Below are 20,707 nucleotides of genomic sequence, written 5' to 3' on the forward strand. Positions count from 1 at the left end.
CCACCGCATATCTCCCTGTACAATGTTATATCACTTTCTATGAATGAGCAAACGCAGGGAAACACGATTAAAAACCAATTTTTCATCGTCTTAACTTATAAAACAGACAAATTTTTACACAGATACAAGGTCCTAACTGTCAAGGTGTTAAAATATTTTGGCATGCTTGATTTAGGGTGAAGACACATTATGCTTGTCGGTAAGCTCTTCATCTTTCAACATTTCTGAATTATTTTGCGCAAATATGTGATTTTTTGAATTCTGAATCAAAGAGAAATTTTTTGAGTCAATAGCATGGCAAATATATACTTGGACGAGGGTACACTTTGTGCAAAACGATAACCCTATCCAAATGCCGTCTTAATCGAAAACTACTCTTGCCAAAGCTTGTTACCTATGCTTTTCCTTCCTTCCACATATTTTCCGATTAAAGACATTTTCATTTTAGTTGGAAAACGAATCGCAAACATTCTGTGCAAGAATAAATTGGTTAGCAAATTTAGTTCAATCTTAACTTGTAAATGTTAACAGCAGGAATAATTTGGAAGGTTCTGCAAAGAATCCTTGCTTGACATGCAATATGGTCCTTGCCTTCAGTCCTGAACAATTAAGATTTGAGTAAACCATCTCAGTTAGCTGCTACAGCTGCTACAGCTAAGTTTTGCTGTACAATACCGATTGGTGCAGCTTGGTGAGGCTGCCAAGGGCATGCAAGTTTGAGGCACATATTACAAGCAAATCCTAGAGAATAAAGGATTCAGGAAGAGAGAAGTGGTGAGACGAAATAATTCACAGAATCAAAGTTATTTTATAATATGATGTAATGCAATGTCAACTGCCAATTGTCCATAGAGTTGGCGTAAAGAACATTTCACAATAGCCCGGCGGATGTGACTGTTCAACTCACTACAACATTTTAATGTGTTATTTGTTCCTCCACCATCAAATAGTTGCAGTAAAATGGAATTTCTACATCAACATTTCTAATGTCTTCAATAATTATTATCAACTTATTCAATAGGAATACAAACTAACATAGTCTACAAAAAACACTTGAATATATGCACATTTTTCAGTAAACATAAGAGATCATTTGTCACGAATGCTTGAAAACTGTTATCAGAATAAGTTGTAAATTTCTTGATAGGGACATGATCCTGATTTCTAAATACAATCAGCACAAAAATGTTCTGCCTTAATGAGATTCAATGAGGCAAATAGAGCATGCGACTTCTACTGTCACCATATGCCCTTCAAGCAAGACTGGAAACTAGATTTGAAATGTTTTAATACCCCTGTGATGTTGATCTTTACAAGATGAGGCTTAGGTTTTCACCATCATCTGGTTAGATTAATGACGTCATAGTCGACCCCTGACAAATAACACCATAGATTCGACAATTTAACTGGCGTCATAGTGACTGTCAAAATACTTCGTCAGTCGTTTTCTATCTTTGGAACTCTTTATAGTGTGTAACCAGTACTGCACACAGCTGTCAAGACAGTTTTTAAGTTGTCCATTTTCTAGTGTTTCAGTCAGGACAAATTCTACAAACGGTGTCTTCAAATGCTCGTAGCCCAGTTCCCCCAGGGACTTCATTATTCTTGTTATTGTCGAATAGTTGTGTGTTGACCTGTGCATATTGATAAATGGAATGCAGTTGACAATGAAATCAGGTCACGATACATACCACAGTTGTCACAAAAAAGAACCCATTTGCTATTATTAATGCATGACCAAAGAAGTTCGCAATCAAAGCTGATACATGATAAATTTACTGTTGTTGTTTATTCGTGCAAGGGTCCACAAATTTTGGACCTTTGTTGCAAATGATATCCAGCAGCATCACTCCATAAGTAAACCAATCAGACCTGCATGTAATCTGATAAATAGCAAAGATTTTAGTCTAAGAAAAAGTGAATGATGCTTCTTGACCTTGGGCGGCTAGATTTGCAAATGGAAAACACTGCACTTGTTAACTGATAGGAAAATATACAATGATTACACAAGGTACATTGATGGATCCTTTGCACACCAAGGAACCTGTGAGATATATTCTGCAATAAACGCAAAACACCGAGTCTGTTACATCACCTATCTGATTCACTTCATTCTCTCTCTTTTGATCATTCACTTTGACAAGTTTTTGCATGTTAATGAAAAGATACTGAAAATATATAACATATTTTGAAATTATAATTACTTGTCAACTTTGACAACACCCAATCCTACTGACTTACCAATTTAGATGGCGGTATCTTCCTTTCCAGTTTGCAGCTCTTTGAATGGTTCCCTTTACTTTGTCGACTAACTTCATTCCATAGAAATCCGGCATCATTTCATAAGATTTCAGAACCCTGGCCAATGCCTTTTTGTCACGTTTTATCCCCTACATCGACAAGAGGAAAGAAATGACTGAAAAATATTGTTTAGAGGAAATTTGCTGTGACTATACAATGAAGTGTTTAGTTAGTATGCTTCGGCACTAAAATGGCACCTGTGTGTCCTTTGTTTCCCCATCATTTCGCCGAACTGTTCCATCTCGTTCAAAGCAACTTTCCAACCAAATATTTCAAGAGTAAAAGTACACCCTTCATCTTTTGTAGAAAGACCAATGAATCATTTGAAACATTTTTAACCGTCAACATTGCATTGACATCTTAACTGTTCATACCAAGAGTTTCGTAATGTTATGCGTCTCCATTTACATTCTACCATGTAATATATTATTTTTATTATTATTTATTTATATGCTATAATGCGTCTTTAATGGTTGTTTTTCCAGACTAAGTTGTCTGTTTTTTTAGCATTCAATGTTTTTTTATGTTGTTTTGTTTTGTTTTGTTTTGATTATTATGTTTTTTTGTTTTTTATACCCTGTTATTCTTCTGGTGCTGTAACTGGGCGGAAGCCCGTTGCTCCTGCTACGAAAAAAATAAAATAAACATATCATACAATCACACACTCCTCAGAACAGATAATTCTTCTTTTTCTGTTTGATTTTATTACACAAGAATAGCTTTGTCATGTATACTTTAGTTAAAAATCTTTACAGGTTTCAAACATAAAGACTGAAGAAATCTGTTGAAGGTTGCCAAGTTTATATTCTTAAATTTAAGCAAAGATTCGTAATGTCATTTGCTTTTCCGTAAGTTCTGAAGGTTCAGTGGTTCAAGATGGTCGAGGTCATTATTTTGTAAATCAAATATTACATCACACGTCCTGCATTTCACACATACTGGATGATGAGCCTACATAAATGACAACTTTCAACCAAGGGGAGAGTTCAGCGAAAGTCATTACTTAAACATACATTCAAAGAAACATGTCAAGAAATTTGTTGAAACAGCCATGTCATCTGGGGTACGCAATTATGCATACGGGCAGATAAACGAATTCTGACGTTTAAGAGGCAGAGACGAATGTTGTGAAATGTTGACTTTTCTGTCATAATTTCAATGCCAGATATCAATTACACCTTCATGTAAAAGAAACAGGTAAAATAACGGAAGCCAATCCGATCACACAATCACACATACAGTATTCCAACAGACACGTATAAGTCTGAATAATGTCACCATTAAAGTCCTTGCCAAATATTCCTTACCTGGGCTTCATGGAGTTGTAATTCTGTTGCCATATAGTTGTCACTAGGCTTTTCTCTTATCGGGAAAATCCTTGCAGTAACAAGTAATTAGAAGAAGAAATGAATATTCAAAACTTGCAGTTCGTATGTGGGAAGTTTGAAATCACATTTCAATAACTTTAAAAAAAAATCTGAAACAGTCTCATCTAACAGTTGTAAGTCACTTTGAAGTTTTGCACTTATTAATAAAATGTGTACAATAAATGTACATTCTTTTACGGTCTCCACCCTTTAGCTTGCCTTTGCGCATACACTCTCTAGTTCACACTTGGATTTGAAACTGAAGAATCCCTTGGTGTCCCCTTTGAGTGCAGACCTTTAACTCTCTTCCCTTTTATCCCCTGTTTCAACTTTGAGACGATTATTTCTGTTTATGAAAACAATAATTGTCGCTTTGATTATTGTTATATTTACCACTGTATGTAGCCTTGGTGTCTCTCAAGCTTATCATAGTCTCCCCACCAGTATTCACGGATATTATCGATTAAACCTCCTGGAATATAGTGACAAGACTTGTATTTTATGGGGCATGGCTTATTTTTAGACGAAAATGTCCATCACATGAGTGCGCCCAAACACACTCTCTTCACGGAAAGGATTTCCTCAAGTGACTAATCTGGTTACCGATTCATACTCCTATACAGTTCACACCTCTCCGTTAAATTACTTGAGTGTAGGTATAATTCTCTGTGAACTAGCTATTAAGACTAACACTGGCACATTTTGGTTTGCATACTATCCATTGTTAGCTCATAATTTCGCCCCATATATACATTTATAGCTCACGTATTTACCCACGTGAGCTAATGTCGTAGCAATGTCTTTCTGTCTGTCTGTCCGTGTGAGTGTGTGTCTGTCTCTCTCTGTCCGTCTGTCTGTCTGTCTGTCTGTTTACACGATAACTCAAAAACACCTGAACGGAATCAAGTCAGATTTGGTAGACAGGTACTGTATGCTAATTGCAAGAACTGATTAGATTTTGGTTAGTGTGGCTTGCATATTAATGAAGTTATGAACTATCATTTTTTTCATATAATGGTTTCCTATGGAGACAGTAATGGCAGTGTCGACATATATCAAGAAATACTGCACAAAATTTCATGAAACTTTTCACAGATGACAATCTCAGAACATTTTGATGATACTGCGAGTGTCATATCAATTATTTGCTCATTTGGATAATTAATGAATTCGTGTAATCAGCAATATAACTCCGAAATTCCTACACCAAAATTGGATGATACCTGCTACAGATATTGATCTTATAGATATCTAACTGTACTGAGAAGCATTGGGCAGTGTCAAGTTAATAAATAGCTCATTTGCATATTTTATGAAGTTTTGTAATTAGTCATATAACTCCGAAATAACTACACCAAATTTGGTGAAACCTGCTACAGATATTGACAAATATCTAATTGTCATGTGAAGCACCGAGCAGTGTCAAGTAAATACATGGCTCATTTACATATTTAACGAAGATATAAAGATATAAATCAGAAATAACCGCACCAATTTGATGAAATCTGCTGCAGGTACTGATCCGACAGATATCTGACTCTGTTGCGAGGCATTTAGTAGTGTGAAGCTAATTAAGAGTTCATTTGCATATTTTATGAACTTTGTAATTAGTGATATAACTCTAAAATTACGGCACCAAATTTTGTGAAACCTGCTACAGATAATGATCTGATAAATATGTAATTATCGCGTGAGGCACTGAGCATTGTGAAGTTAATGAATAATCATTCGCATATTTAATGAACTTTGTAATCAATGATATTACTCGAAATTACAGCATTAAATTTGATAAAAACGTGCTACAGAATGATGTTGATCTGCTAGATATCTAATTGTTCCATGAAGAATTGAGCAGTATCAAGTTAATAAACAGCTCATTTGCAAGTTAAATGAAGTTTTTCAATGAGTCATTTAACTCCGAGAGTACTGTGCGAAAGTTGATGAAACCTGCTACATATAATGATCTGACAGGTATCTGATTGTTCTGTGAAGCGTACTACTATGTGATGAACCTGTTGTAAACCACGTGAGCACATTCAGTTCACATCTGGTTAAAATTTGAATTTCAAAAACTCTGTGACATTAACATTAAAGCAACAACAATGACGGTTAAAATATTTTTTATTAAAGGATTTGATCACACACGTCTATGGTAACAATCACCGATTGGTAATAAAGTTGCCACGCAGTCCATTCCGCTTGATTGCGCCAATTTACTCTGATTAAGGGACTGGACATAAATTACAGGGGGGGGGTTGGGCCGGTGTTTTTCGAAACACCGCTGCGTCAAAAATAATGACCCTTCAAAAGTTCATGCACAAAAATTAGTGACCCTCCCCCTTATCCGTGCATGAAAATAAGTGACCCTCCCCTGTTACTCAATACCCCCCAAACAAACCCGCAATGCGTTCAAGACCTCCTTCTGACTTGCTATACTTTTGAAGCCCCCTCCCAAAAGGAAGGCAAAATGCGGCCGATATAACGCTTTGTCCAAAAAATATCAAATCATATGTGTGTGATAATTCATGTAAATGTACTTTGCTTGAAGTGGCAGATAAATAGTGCATGCTTGTACAAAAAATGTAATTTTTAGATTTCATCGATAATGTCGATTCACTATGCAATTTGGCAGCCTATGATGAAACTATGAATATGAAACTATGAATATTTTTTCCCAATACAAAACTAGGTAAATCTGTGCATTTATGTACACCTAATTATTAGTATTAATGTTCATGACTAGACTACAGTGGTTTCAAGTCTATGGTTGTGCAAGAAATTTGTTTTTGGAATTTCACTGAAATGTCAATTTGCTATGCATGACAGGCCTATGATGAAACCATGAATATTTTTTTCCCAATACAAAGCTAGATAAATCTGTGCATTTATGTACACCTAATTATTAGTATTAATGTTCATGACTAGACTACAGTGGTTTCAAGTCTATGGTTGTGCAAGAAATTTGATTTTTGAATTTCACTGAAATGTCCATTCACTGTGCATGGCAGCCTATGATGAAACTATGAATATTATTTTCCCAATACAAAACTAGATAAATCTGTGCATTTATGTACACCTAATTATTAGTATTGATGTTCATGACTAGACTACAGTGGTTTCAAGTCTATGGTTGTGCAAGAAATTTGATTTTGGAATTTCACTGAAATGTCAATTCACTATGCATTGCAGCCTATGATGAAACTATGAATATTTTTTTTAAATACAAAACTAGATAAATCTGTGCATTTATGTACACCTAATTATTAGTATTAATGTTCATGACTAGACTACAGTGGTTTCAAGTCTATGGTTGTGCAAGAAATTTGATTTTGGAATTTCACTGAAATGTCCATTCACTGTGCATGGCAGCCTATGATGAAACTATGAATATTATTTTCCCAATACAAAACTAGATAAATCTGTGCATTTATGTACACCTAATTATTAGTATTGATGTTCATGACTAGACTACAGTGGTTTCAAGTCTATGGTTGTGCAAGAAATTTGATTTTGGAATTTCACCGAAATGTTGATTCACTATACATTGTAGGCTAAGAGGAAACTACAAATAACTCATAGGTTATCTGATCCTAAATTGTTATTCAAAAGTTGTTAGACCTGAAGCTTCCAGTTGTTATTGATGACATTTTGCACTATTCTGAATAGTTTGTATTCTGTCAATGTCCTCAAAAAATGAAAAAATGTACATACAGCTTCATGAACATTTGACACCGACCTATACCCAATGTATTGTCAATGGGAGAATGATATCAAATAAGTGATCTCCCAAATTGTTATTGAAAGCATCATTATAGGGGACAGTTTATATGTACAATAGAGGAGTTGGATAAGTAGAAATCATGACAACTTAAATCAATGTGGCTGCTTGGATCATCAATACATTGCTTATTATACCCTTAAACTTGCGCCCGAAGGGTGCGCCGAAAATGGAAATGACAGAAAATGAAAGTGCCAGGAGGTATGTTTTCTTTTTTCAGTATTCCATATTCTTTAATACGTGCACATGCAATTTCAGCTTTGATGCATAAAAAAAGGTGACCCTCCCCCATAGGCTTGCACAAAATTTTATGACCCTTCAAAAATGTTTGCGCGAAAAATGGCGACCCACCCCCAAAAACACCGGCCCACCCCCCCCCTGTAATTGTGTCCAGTCCCTAAATGCGGCCTACACACATCTGTTACGATATCTCTGGAGACATAGTGAAATTACCAGATTATTTGGTTTAAGTGTGTGATATTTGAGTTTCTGTTTCTAAACCACTGGCAAACACAGTAAAGTCGTGCTAGTACTCAATTAATGTCAATGAGTCATAGCTACTCTTGTTTTGTCTGTTGGAGGGGGAGAAAATTGTTAACAATTGTTTAACAATTGCTGTTTCTCCTCTAGGCATGATACGTCTTTGGAATCATGCATATATACACTGAATAAACTTTGTTCTGTAGATTGGAAATACACAAACCTTTTGGCTCAGATTCGATTGCATTTCTGTGAAACAAGAAGTTGTCTATCATAGATACATCATCGATCTTGCCCTGTGGAGGACAGAAGAAAGAACAAATGAAACTAAATGAGAAAAAGTTTCCCAGGTACTTATATCAACTACGATATTACAACATATTTAGTTAAAGAAAGCTCTTTTGAATTGTGTACCAGATAATTGGTGTTGGTGGTATATCATCCATTATTCTATCTACCTGAAACTTGAGATACCAATGCCAAAACAACAAAACAAACTGAAATTCTTTTGAGCAGACAACTCTGAATGTAAACAATCACTGTTGAAGGATGACTTAAAATGTTGCAACTGCTAAAAGTTAACTGCGACAAAAACGTAGCCTTTCTCCTCGTTTTCCACAACAAGATTGCCAATTATATGTAACAATTTATGCTATATCAAAGCGATTATTACTAAAACATACCGGATAGCCACTTCTGTATCCTTCAATATCCTTGTCACTCCATTCTGTTCTCAGCCCTGGTTTCTTGCCCTTCTGAAAGACAAAAAAGTAGTTAACCAGTTTCATTAGTGTAGTATGCATCTCGAAAGTGAAAGACAATTTCCTTTTTTCTCCATAGAGTTATAACAGGGATGGTGGCCATTTTGAATTTCAAATGTTGGCAAATAACAGGTAATTTGTTTCTCTAAAACCAAACTTTGCAAGGTGATCCCTGATTATTTTTTATTTGGTAAAAGTATGGTTAAAGTGTCATTGAGGAAAGTTTGAGCTAAAATTTTAGTCTTAAACTTTCGAGGTGCGCACTACCTTAAAGATCACTCAATAGAAGTGAAGGTGAAAGAATCAATGCTTATATCACGCCATTTAGAAACAATTTTCAAAAGTAGTCGTATGGTGACGTTGACATAACAAGAGGAAAATTTGTTATCTTAGCAATTCAATAGGAAGGGAGACAATGCTGTAGATTGCGATACTTTCTCTTAATTCTTTGATTTCATTTTTTATCTTACTGAAGGGTAGTCTTATTAAAAATATAGCATTTCAGTTTCCTTTGTGATGCTGAAAGCTACGGTCTAAACTTGTATGAAAATACAATCAATAAATACGGGCATTGAAGCTCCGGTAGCAATAACTGTTTAATAAATTTTTCACATAAACTTTATGTCGGATTATATACTTATAAGATTTTAGAGATGCATCAATTGTCATTTCCGATAGATAGTAAAGGAAATTTACGAATGGAATTGACTAATGTTCTGGAATACCCTCTCGAATATGGCTGCAGATGTGTACATGTTTTTTAAATACGTGATCATAGCAAATAATACAAATGCAATTAGGTAACATGACAATCCAGTATGCGTGGAAATCTATGGTTGACATACAAAGAAAATACAGTGACGTACAATATCATCAAAAGACATAACTTCTTTTTAAATTGCATTTTAAAATATGCTAATCGTGGATAGAAATATGAATAAAAAAAGTAAAAGACGTGAGATGTTTCCCTCTACGTTAGAAGCGCATGGCATCGGAAATGCCACAGAATACGTCTGTTGAACCTGTATGGACCAAAGGACTAAATTGGAAGTAAAACATTGGAATTTGCTAAATGTTCTAAAACGATTGGGTCAAACAGGAAACATATGGACATTCATATAGTTTACATGGTTGAAACATTGTTATCTAGTGAAATAACATTGAATTTGAAAGATAAACTGCAAAAGACAAAAGCGACAAACAGTTCTAGCTATTGGACTTCGTAGTATTGATATCACGGTCTCGCTAAGCAGCTAGAAGGATAGTATTCCTATTTTTGCTTATCTTTTTTATAAAAAAATAATGAAGTGAGGAAAGATTAGCTAGAGCTGTTTTATGATTTCCTTCAATTTATTTTGCGAATTGCTGCGACATGAATTATTTAACACAATGAGTACTGGACATAAAAAGAACATGTAAAATTTCTCAGCATTTATGGTTAAAACCATTTTGCCAAACTTCACAATCTAAATGCAAACTTTGCACATGTCTACTTTGATATGTTTCTCAAGCAACCTCACTCAAGAATTTGAGTGTTTTACGTCCGTCACATTCTTCAAAATATTACAGTAACATTTGGGCATTGCAGCTGTTATATTAATGTATATAAATTCTGAAAATGATCAATCCCTAACCCTATTAGTGCTGGTGATGGGAACATCGTCCGCAGTGTCATTACTATCCGTACGGCCTGAAGATGAAGCATCTGATTCATCATCTATGTCACAATCTCCACCACGCTGAAAAGTTGATGTTGTTGTTCTGTGTAGTGCCAGATTGTCCTCTCTCTGCCTCTCTCTTTCTTGCAGAGGCTGACTTACATTATCTTCTGGTTTCTTTTTACCTTAAAAAAGAAAACTTTGCCATGTAATACACAAAAACATCATAAACTGCAGCTTGAAAGGACATTAAAGTAAATCATACACGAGAGTTGGAAACTAACATGCAATCTAATTATGTAATTGTCCATGTGTGGTGAGCACACTCACTTAGCGCTAGCTAGTCCGTAGGACAACTATCATGGCACATAATTCGAACAAGGCTTGCTGGCTGCATATTTCAGTCCTAAAGGAGCTTTGATTTATTACGAGGGGTGGGTTTACCAGGGGAAATCAAAGGTGTTCCATCATTATAAAAGTGACTCTTCCTTTCATACCCTATCAAAACTGTAACCCTCCCAACTTTTCAAATTTCTGAAACATGACCACCCAGTTAAAAATTTGAAAGTATAAAATGTGTGTATGACCTCACTAGAATCGCTTCGCCCCTATAGATTTCCATGTTTACCTTAAGTTCACGCCACTCTGTTTGTGCCAAAACCATCTGCGCATTCTTTCGAACTTGACCTTGTTTTACACATTTCCAATATTGTTCTTGCTGGCTGTTAATTGCAGTCCTAAGAGAGCTTTCATTTATTTCGGGGGTCGACTAGGAGAAATCAGAGGTGCTACTTCATGTGAAATGTCACCCTCCCTACGTTTCAAATTTCCAAAACATGACCACCCCCTTCAAATTTGGAACCTTAAAAGGTGTATGACCTTATTATAGATTTCCATTTTCACCTATGTTCACATCACTCTTTTTCTGCCAAATATCTGCGTATTCTTTTGAATTTGACTCGATTTTACATTTACAACATTATACATATTACTCTTACCAAAAAGGTACAACTAAACATAAGAAGTACATCCTGCTTGCTAAGATATGTGTGTATTATGCCCCTTGCACTCCTATATGCAGTGACTTGACATTTTTAGTCAAACTTCAATGTTATACTTACAATTGCACATATATGCACTTCTAACCACCCTAATCTAGACAAGTACTTTCATATCAATAATCAAGTATATATCACAGCACAGATACGGGTAATTTTCTATCGAAAAGGATTGTTAGTAGTTTTTCCCATAGATGCCATGGATAGGGAAGTGACATTTTCGGTGAAATCACAATATCATATTTGTTGTACTTATATACACTTCTAAGGGACCGTTCAGTTTTTACGGCCTGGGGGCGGCAAAATCTTGTCGTCGGTGTTCAAAAAAATATAGACCCCCCTGCATTTTTTTTGAAAAAAGATGACCCCCTTTGTCAGACGAAAAAAACTGATGACCCCCCCCCTGAAAAATAACCAAAACCCATATGTCAAATTTACCCGCATGGTTTGGATTTGAACTCCGGTTCGCGGCGCACTTTATTCGTGTAGCAGAGATGCCAGTGCACAAACTTCTCAGCCACATCCATTGAAACGTCTGTTAATTAGGACGACTGTAAGGCAATTTTAACTTCATTTCCATAGACAACTCATGTCCATGGACATTGTATAAAGTAAACTTTATTGGAGTGGTTCGCCAAAGGCAGCCCTCCAGTTAAGAGGGTCATGGGCTATTACGTAAAGTCAACTTTATTCTAGTGGCCAGCAAAGTAAAGAGGGTCGATCATGGCTATTGCATAAAGTAGACTTTACTGGACAGGGCCGCTGAAGGCGCGCGGCCATTAAATGTTTCTAATACAAGCCGCGGCTTCAATTGGGAATTTTACAGTAAGATTGCCGTGGGGTATTACATAAAGTCAATTTATTGTAGTGGGCCGCCCTAGGCGGCCTGCCGGTAGAGAGGGTTGATCATGGCCATTGCATGAAGTAAACCTAATTGGAGTGGGCCGCCAAGGCGTCTGCCCGTTAACAGGGTCATGGGTAATACATAATGTATATTTATTGTAGTGGCCGCCAAAGGCGGCCCGCCGGTAAAGAGGGTAGATCATGGCCATGGCATAAAGTGAACTTTATTGTTGGTATTATGTTTTTGAAAATCTGGTGACCCCCCCTTTCCTACCAATGAAAAAGCGATGACCCCCCTTTGCGGATTCCAAAATTATGATGACCCCCCCTGGATTTTGCCGGCCCCCCCCGGCCGTAAAAACTGAACGGTCCCTAACCACCCTAATGTAGTCAAGTACATTAAGTGTAATTGTCAAACTGTCGAAACGTATATAAGTGCGCTAATTTAGCAAGGTTTATGTGGGGGAAATTGACATTGTGGATCACAATTGATAAGATTTTCTTACACACATATGCAATTTCAAATCTCTCTCTAGTCAAGTGTATTGATTTTTCAAATTAGCTTTGCATTATAGTGTGTACGTGTGTGTGTGTGTGTCTATATAGTGAAATATTTGTCATCTCCTTAGGCTATTATTTTTTGAGTTGGTAGGGGGGTTCATAAACTTTGCCAGAGGTCTAAGATAAATTTCTAGTTCATTTCTGGCCATAAAACATTTCCTACCTTAGTGATGGAAATAAGGAGATGCATACTGTTGAAGTTTCATCTGGATATGGACTTGTACTTGGGTATTTTGTAACCTCAATCTCAAAAGCAAGAGTTGCGCCTGTATTCCTTGGTGCTACGCAAATCAATGGCTTTGGCCAGTGCTTTATGATGATACTCTGCTGGTGCGTTGAATTATAGGTAACACTTTTCTTCGACCAGACTGCACATCATCGTCGTAAATATTTCATGACCTAGTATTTTAAACTATGTATAACACAACATAAGAAGCAGCGTGATTCCACCAAATCAGTTGTTTATAGATTAATACCCTGAATTTTCTTTCGGTTTTTACCTTCAACGACGCCTAGATGTATCTGCAAACAGTCTGGATTTTCTTTAAAAACCAGATCACTGTCAATGTCACCATAAGGTAAATGGGCTGGAACATCATAGGGCTGCTCTTGATTCTTCATCTGTTTTTGTGCTGTCATGATGTCTACTACTCCACCAAATGTCAAGAGATGGTTAAGATATGAATGAATACTTTCTGCACTAGCGATCCTCTGTTCAAGCAGGTCTGTCTCAGCATCAATTTGTTTCATCTTTGGCATATAGATATCATCAACTTCACCGTGTAGTTTTATTTCTAGATTCGTAATGGCATCAACTAATTTTTGACAAAATGTTTTGATTTGTAGGTCTGCTGTTGACCTGTTTGCATCCAAGTCTTTTCGAACATCGTTCACTCTGTCCATTCGTAGCTTTAAATTGGTAATCTTCTGAGCGACTTTCTCAGAGTGTGCTTTCATTTCTGGCATATACTTCTCCAATGCTGACTCCAGCGATATCATTCTATGACCTGTTATAGCATGTTCAACAACTGTACATTTATAACACGTTGGGACCTGGCAAGTGTCACAGAAAAATTCTAATTTATTACCGGAATGAGTGTCGCAGAATCTTGGCTGAATAATTCGAAAGTGTTGGGTTGACATCTTTTCGATATATTCTTCAATTTTCATTGGTTTATGATCTTTTAAGACTGTCAATTTGCTGTGATTTTGTATGCAATTATTGCAGAAAAAGTGTCCACCACAGTCACCGCACCAGTGTTTGGCTTCTTTTTCACACAATTCACACACCGCCATGTCACTTCTATCAGGCCTGACATCACCAATAACGCCCAAAAGGTCATCAATAAATCGATTTCTGTCGAGAGCTCGTACTCCTTCAGAGGGCAAAGGACAAAGTTTCTTACATGTTGGACATATCAACTGACCATTGTTTGCCTTGACCCATTCTGTGAGACAAGGTTCACAAAACGTGTGATAACAGGGCAGTATTTTAGGTGACTTAAAACGTCCCATACAAATTGCACACAGTAGCACTTTGTCGTCGATGTCAGTCAGCAGTTGCTTTCCACTGAAGTCTGATGATGCCGCCATGATTATGTTGGGTCAAAGAAGCTCTCTGAAAATATGCAGAACAAAATAAGCGTGGCCGTAAGCGTTTCAAAGCTTACAAAATATTTTATGGTTATATCTATGCATAAAGATGGACATTGTTGTGTGCGTGTTAACACTTACAGTAATCTTTGCATCTCATCTCAGAGTTTTAAATATGCACTCTAGCTGTACGTGCCATGGTAAATGTGTCTATTTAGATTGCATTGAGTCTGCATTGGATGTCACTTTGTCGTTATTGTTATTTCATGGTTCATAGTACGCCTATTTTATACTGAAATCAACAATAGCAAGAGTCCACTATAATCTAATTTCCCACCTCATATGTTAGTTCACTCAATGCCCTTTGCAAACAAATGATTTAAATTACGTAGAAATACTGGTGTTACAACATGCATGGGCCCCCTCTGATGATGTCCCTTAAAAGACAACCGATCCTCTATCGTATTTTCAGTAAAAAAACTGCGCAAACCAAAGAGGTTGTTGTAAAACACAAAAAGTAAATATCCACTCGAATATTTACCTGATTCTCCTTGTTGAAATAACTACTAACTGCGCAGCGTGAAAAACCACAAGCAACGTCCAGTCCTTAAGAAGAAAATGGTGACATGCGCACAACAACATTGCCTGGATGACATTTCTGACCTTTGAACAATGTCCTATTTATGATAATCCACCCCGGCCTAGCAATAACAGACAGAAATTTGTATCATAGGCGAATAAGCAGTTCATATCTTTTAAGACAAAATATAAACATTAGTATCCACGGTGCTGAAAACAGGCTGCTCAAGTAGGGGCGTAGCCAGTTATCATGGCCCGAGGCCACTACGAGTATGTATACGCTTTCTGTTATATTGAAGAAAACCCAAGTCTGAAAGAGAGCGGTTTTCAAAGACCCCGCTCTTCTTGCAAGTCTCGCATATACAGTGTACTGTGTCTCCCAAGCCTTATAAAGTACGTTTTTGCGTGAGATTTTGTTGTGAGAATTTCACTGATTAGGTTATCATCATTATCGTAGAAAGAATACACCTTTAGTTCTGATCTGTAATTGTTTTGTAGTTTCCAAATTAATTCTCTCATTTGCCCTCTTCTTCCCTGAGTGTACATTATGCGCTTGCTTTACATTTCTCTCGCTTTAGCCTTTGTCAATATATTTTAACCACATTCATCTATTTTTACCATTGGGGTAAAAAACCTGAAATTTGGTTAATGATGAAAATTAATTTAAGTCAAAAAGTTGACGCAATTTCTGAAATGTAACATTTCACTTTAAAGAAGAGTATATGTAGAAAAAAACGGCTATTGTATTTTGCATTATCTATTCTCTTCTCATTAAATGGCAAAGTGGGGAATATTCAGTGTAGTGATATAGGCCGCCGATCATTCCCAGTGACACTGAAGAAACTCACAGTTCGCGATGAACAAAAACATTGGTTTATTACGTTTAAGCTCACGGTACACAGCAGCACACAGCATCCATGTGCGTTGCCGTTGTAGGTTTTCCACACCCTCCCCTATTAAAGTTACTTCAACTTTAATATAGAGGTTTCCTAATCGTCCTCATTCTCGTTAGCAATGACACCAACAAGGCGATCTACCGCAGCAGTCTTTGCTCGCCGAGCAGGGCGTGTCAACTCTTGGTTGGTTTGAGATCTTTCCTCTTCATCAGCTGAAGTGCATGTCTGGTTAATCACAGGGTCAGCATCTGGTTCAGCTATAGTGCCAACCCCTGTTGTGTCGTTAGTTCCGCTGACTTCCAGATCACACACCAACTGGAGTGGCCTCTCAACAACATAGCCACTGCCTGTCCGGATCTTGTATCCTCTTATAACTCCATCCTTACCCACTATGTTGTCTACAATCCGTCCTATCTTCCAATTTGCTCGATTCTTGGTCGTGTCCTTGAGTAGAACAATCGAGTTCTTTCTTGGTAACTCCTGATCCTTGTCCTCAGCTCTCTTACTGCAACGTTCCTGCAAGGCGTGAAGGTACTCATTCAACCAACGTTTGCGAACGTTTTCTCTGCAGGATCGTAAGTACTTCAGCCGCTTGCTCATCACATCTCTCGAGTCATCCATGTCATCGATGCTCTCCTCCAGAAACCGTGCTGGTTGTCCACGCAACAGCAGGTTTGGGGTGATCACTACTTGCTCGAAGTCTTCTTCCATATAGCACAATCAATGGTCTGTTGTTGATGAACGTCTCCACATCGAGCAGAACTTCCTCGAGCTCTTCAAATTTCAGTAGCGCTCTTCCTATAGCTTTCGACAGACTTCTCTTCATGATGCCGATGAGTCGTTCAAAAAATCCACCCCACCATGGAGAACGTGACATGTTGAACTTCCACTCTATGTTATGTGTTGTCAAATAGTTGAACAAATCTTCATCCTTTTGTAACGTCGACAACCACCGTTTGGTCGCGATGAAGGTCTTGGCGTTGTCGCTCACCATGACACTTGGTGTTCCTCTCCGAGCAACAAACTCCTTCAACTGTCGCTTGAATTCATTCACAGACAGGTCTCTGCAAAGCTTGAGGTGCACAGCTCTGGTGCTGGCACACGTGAAGAGGGCAATGTAAGCCTTTCTGGTCTCATACTTTTCTGATTTGTACATGAGTGGCCCTGCAAAGTCCACACCTGTCACATCGAACGGCTCAGTGAATTCCGTTCTGTAGGTGGGCAGGGCTGCTGTGGCTGGAGCATCTAACACCTTTGCACGATACTTCACACAGTAGCCGCATTCATGTCGTATAGATTTGACTATGGATCGTAGCTTTATAGGGATCCAGTATTTCTCTCTGACCTTACTCATTGTAGTTGCAACTCCCCCATGCAATGTCTTAAGAAGGCAGTGCTCAATGATACGTCTCGCCAGGGCAGATCTTCTCGGGATGAAGACAGGGTTGTAACCTGGAACTCTGCCATGACACCTCAGTATTCCATCTTCATCTGCTGCTAATGTGCATCCATGGCCAGAAGTCAGGATTTTTTCATTTTAGACATTTTTACATTTTAGTAGTGCATGTTTGACATGTTAGGTCGGAACTAACGTGACCAAAAAAGCCAAACTTGCAAACCTATCGTGTATCGTGCAGACCCAACATATCCGCACCTATCGTTTCTAAAATGTCTAACGTGTATGTCAGGTCGGAACTAACGTGCCTAAAATGCCAAACGTGCAAACCTATCGTGTATCGTGCAAACCTAACGTGTACGGACCTAACGTGTCTAAAATGTCTAACGTGTATGTCATTTTAGGTTCTCAACATGAGTCAAAATCTATCATGCCAATCGTGCAAACCTATCGTGTATCGTGCAAACCTAACGTGTATGTGTACGGACCTAACCTGTCTAAAATGTCTAACATACATGTATGTCATTTTAGGTTTTCATCATGAGTCAAAATCTATCATGCCAATCGTGCAAACCTATCGTGTATCGTGCAAACCTAACGTGTACGAACCTAACGTGTCTAAAATGTCTAACGTGCAGACTTTTATAGTGTTTAGTCATGCACGTTTGCCTTACACGTTTGGGTTCTATAATGTACAATGGCATACAACTCCCCATAGCACGATAGCTTCAACAATGTGAAACGTGCATTTTTACCAACTACTGGCCATAGCTCCGTAATGTGACATCTGAAGTCATGTCGTTTGTTTGCTGTGTTATGTGGATCCATACCTTCTCTGATGCTGTGATCTCTGATTTAGTGAGTGGTCCCACTCGTCTCATCCCCTTACAGCCATCTATGAAACGCTTCATATATGACGTTATGCGTAGAAGCTTCCAGAATTTGAACTTGCTCAGAAGCTCTTGTGACCATGCTTTCGTGTCATTCTGAGTTGCATCTTCCAGTAGAAGCATCACTTCTCTTTTCTTCGTTGACTTTTTCTCTGACTTGGCTCCCTCTGACTCGGAAATCTCTGGTTGAACTGGTCTGTCACCTTCACTTGAGAGCCAGCTTGGCCCTTGAAACCACATCGTCCCGAGTCGATTTGGTGCTGACCCTCTAGTTCCAAGGTCGCTTGGATTTTCTGCTGTTGGCACATATCTCCACTTGGACTCTGTCAGCTCGTCAATCTTCTTGACCCGATTGCGCACAAATGTTGACCATTCTCCATGATTAGACAGCCAGTATAAAACAGTGGTGCTGTCTACCCAACTGTGACAAGCCGTGATAGGGAAATTGGCCAAAGCTTTGCTGACGTTATTCTGCAGTTTGGCTAAAGTATGTGCGGCTATCAACTCCAACCTCCGTATGCTCATATGTTTAGGAGCGATTCTTGCTTTAGCTGTGAGTAGATTCTGGCTGACCGGTGTTGAGTTCTCATACGCAACGATGTATATTGCAGCACAAACAGCTGTATTGCTTGCGTCAACAAATCCATGCATTTCATAATGAGTTGGGTTGCCAGTGAACACACAGCGTGGAATCGTGATTGTTGGTGCTCGCTGCAAACTGTTTATCCACATCTGCCATTTCCGTCGAATTTCATTTGGAATTTCCTCATCGCAATGTAGCTGAAGAAGGCACACTTCACTGAAGATCACTTTCGCAGTGATAGTAACTGGAGAACTCCATCCAAGTATGTCAAAGATGCTGTTGATATCAGCTAACATCTTCCTTTTCGTGATTGTTCACTGCTCTTCTGGCATGATTCAAAACTGATCGTCAAAGTATCCTCCTCCTTGTTCCATGGAATACCTAAAATCTTTGTCTCATTGCCAGATGTGTTGCCAACAAACCTTGTTGTGTAAGTATCTTCTTCCTTCTTGTCGTTCTCTGCGCTGAGGTGATCGATGTTGCTATGCCATTTGTGAAGATTGAAACCACCCTCTGACAGTATTTTGGTGGACTCTGCCTTGAAAGTCGCAACATCATCTTCTTTGTTTCCACCACCTTGAATATCGTCAACATATGTATCTTCCAGCAAGCTGTGTACTGTTGCTGGATATTCCTGTTCATAGTCCTCAATGTGCTTCTGCAGTGTTACACCGAGAATATATGGACTTGACGTCGCTCCAAAAATCACTCGTGTGAATCTGTACTCTGTCACCTCACGATCTTGTAGATTGTTGTACCACAAAACTCGCAGTGCATCCCTGTCTTGTTCATGCACTCTGATTTGCAGGAAAGCTTTCTGAATATCTCCTGTGATACAGAACTTTCGCATGCGATTTCTTGCGATGATGTCAAACAAAAGTGGTTGTAGTGGTGGCCCTGTCTCTAGGCAGTCGTTGAGTGAAGGGCTTCTCACGTTGGCTCTCGCTGAGCAGTCATACACTATTCTCATCTTTGTTGTTTCTGCCTTATCTCGGATGACGGCTTGATGTGGGACATAATGTACCGTCTCCCCCGTTTGATTGGCTGGTACAGGCTCAATAACTCCCATACTGATTTGTTCTCTCATGATTTTATCGTACTCTTCTAATCTTCCGATTCTCTCTAGTCTTTTTGTTGTGCTGTATAGCCGAGCTGTGCACAAGCTCTTATTTGTAGGAAGTGGAACATGATCTTCCTTCCAAGGTATTTTTGTTTCATAGTATCCACTCTCTGCCCTAGTCTTGAACTCTTCGTGAATTGCTGCACTTTCCTTTATATCTGTGTCTTCGATTTTAAGAACATCCAGTGAGCACAGCTTCTCAAATTCTTCTTGGCTGGATCTCAGAAAGAACTGTTTCTCTGTCTGACTCTCTCTCCTGACTGCCGTCCAGAAATTGTCCAACCCAGCATCGTGAACTCAGCTCCTGGATCCTTATCTGGGTGAGTTCCAAGGACTAGAGGTTCTGTTGTGCGAATCCTCTGGTAGTCTGCGACTCCTAAGATAATGTGAACTGGCATTGAAACATCAGTTGTCTCTTCCTCACTGAAATGTAACCGGCTGAGTCGTCTATGTTGTTTCTTCAATGCTGGAATGCTTTGGTTAGGCAGGTGGGTTAATAAACCTTTCTCGGCATTCACACACTCCACATTGAATGAGAAACCATCAACTGCTAAGGACTGTTATACTGTACACCTCAACAATCTTCCTTACAGTGATATACATCTGTACAATACAACGTTGTTCTGTCTTTGCTGGCTTCAAGCACAATTTTGTAATCAAGTCTGAACATATGTATGAACTCCCTGCACCTGTGTCAAACATAACTCGAACTTTCTCCTTTCCCACTTTGGCGATAACAGTGGCATGTAATGCTGAGGCATGATCCATCACTGAGCTGAATCCCTTTTCTACTTTGGTATTGTCCGAAATATTGAGCGTTGATTTCCCTTTGTCACAAATTGA

General features: G+C 38.3%; 4 protein-coding genes across 4 annotated transcripts; all 4 read right to left on the minus strand.

Annotated features, from left to right (window-relative positions):
* Positions 1-892: 892 nt before the first annotated feature.
* On the minus strand, positions 893-3,701 carry LOC139139625 (opioid growth factor receptor-like protein 1). Its single transcript, XM_070708500.1, has 3 exons — positions 3,609-3,701; positions 2,242-2,390; positions 893-1,634 (listed from the first exon to the last, which is right to left on the minus strand). The coding sequence occupies exons 1-3, from the start codon at positions 3,639-3,641 to the stop codon at positions 1,403-1,405; spliced, it is 414 nt and encodes a 137-aa protein (XP_070564601.1). The 5' UTR covers positions 3,642-3,701; the 3' UTR covers positions 893-1,402.
* Positions 3,702-4,057: 356 nt separating this feature from the next.
* On the minus strand, positions 4,058-14,425 carry LOC139141215 (tripartite motif-containing protein 2-like). Its single transcript, XM_070710839.1, has 5 exons — positions 13,308-14,425; positions 10,322-10,530; positions 8,610-8,681; positions 8,150-8,222; positions 4,058-4,140 (listed from the first exon to the last, which is right to left on the minus strand). The coding sequence occupies exons 1-5, from the start codon at positions 14,398-14,400 to the stop codon at positions 4,058-4,060; spliced, it is 1,530 nt and encodes a 509-aa protein (XP_070566940.1). The 5' UTR covers positions 14,401-14,425.
* Positions 14,426-16,497: 2,072 nt separating this feature from the next.
* On the minus strand, positions 16,498-17,229 carry LOC139141216 (uncharacterized). Its single transcript, XM_070710840.1, has one exon. It carries the CDS (start codon positions 17,227-17,229, stop codon positions 16,498-16,500), a length of 732 nt encoding a protein of 243 aa, XP_070566941.1.
* An 800-nt stretch (positions 17,230-18,029) lies between these two features.
* On the minus strand, positions 18,030-18,893 carry LOC139141217 (uncharacterized). Its single transcript, XM_070710841.1, has one exon. It carries the CDS (start codon positions 18,891-18,893, stop codon positions 18,030-18,032), a length of 864 nt encoding a protein of 287 aa, XP_070566942.1.
* Positions 18,894-20,707: the final 1,814 nt, after the last annotated feature.

Source organism: Ptychodera flava, chromosome 9 (genome assembly GCF_041260155.1).
Source record: "Ptychodera flava strain L36383 chromosome 9, AS_Pfla_20210202, whole genome shotgun sequence".
Lineage (NCBI taxonomy): Eukaryota > Metazoa > Hemichordata > Enteropneusta > Ptychoderidae > Ptychodera > Ptychodera flava.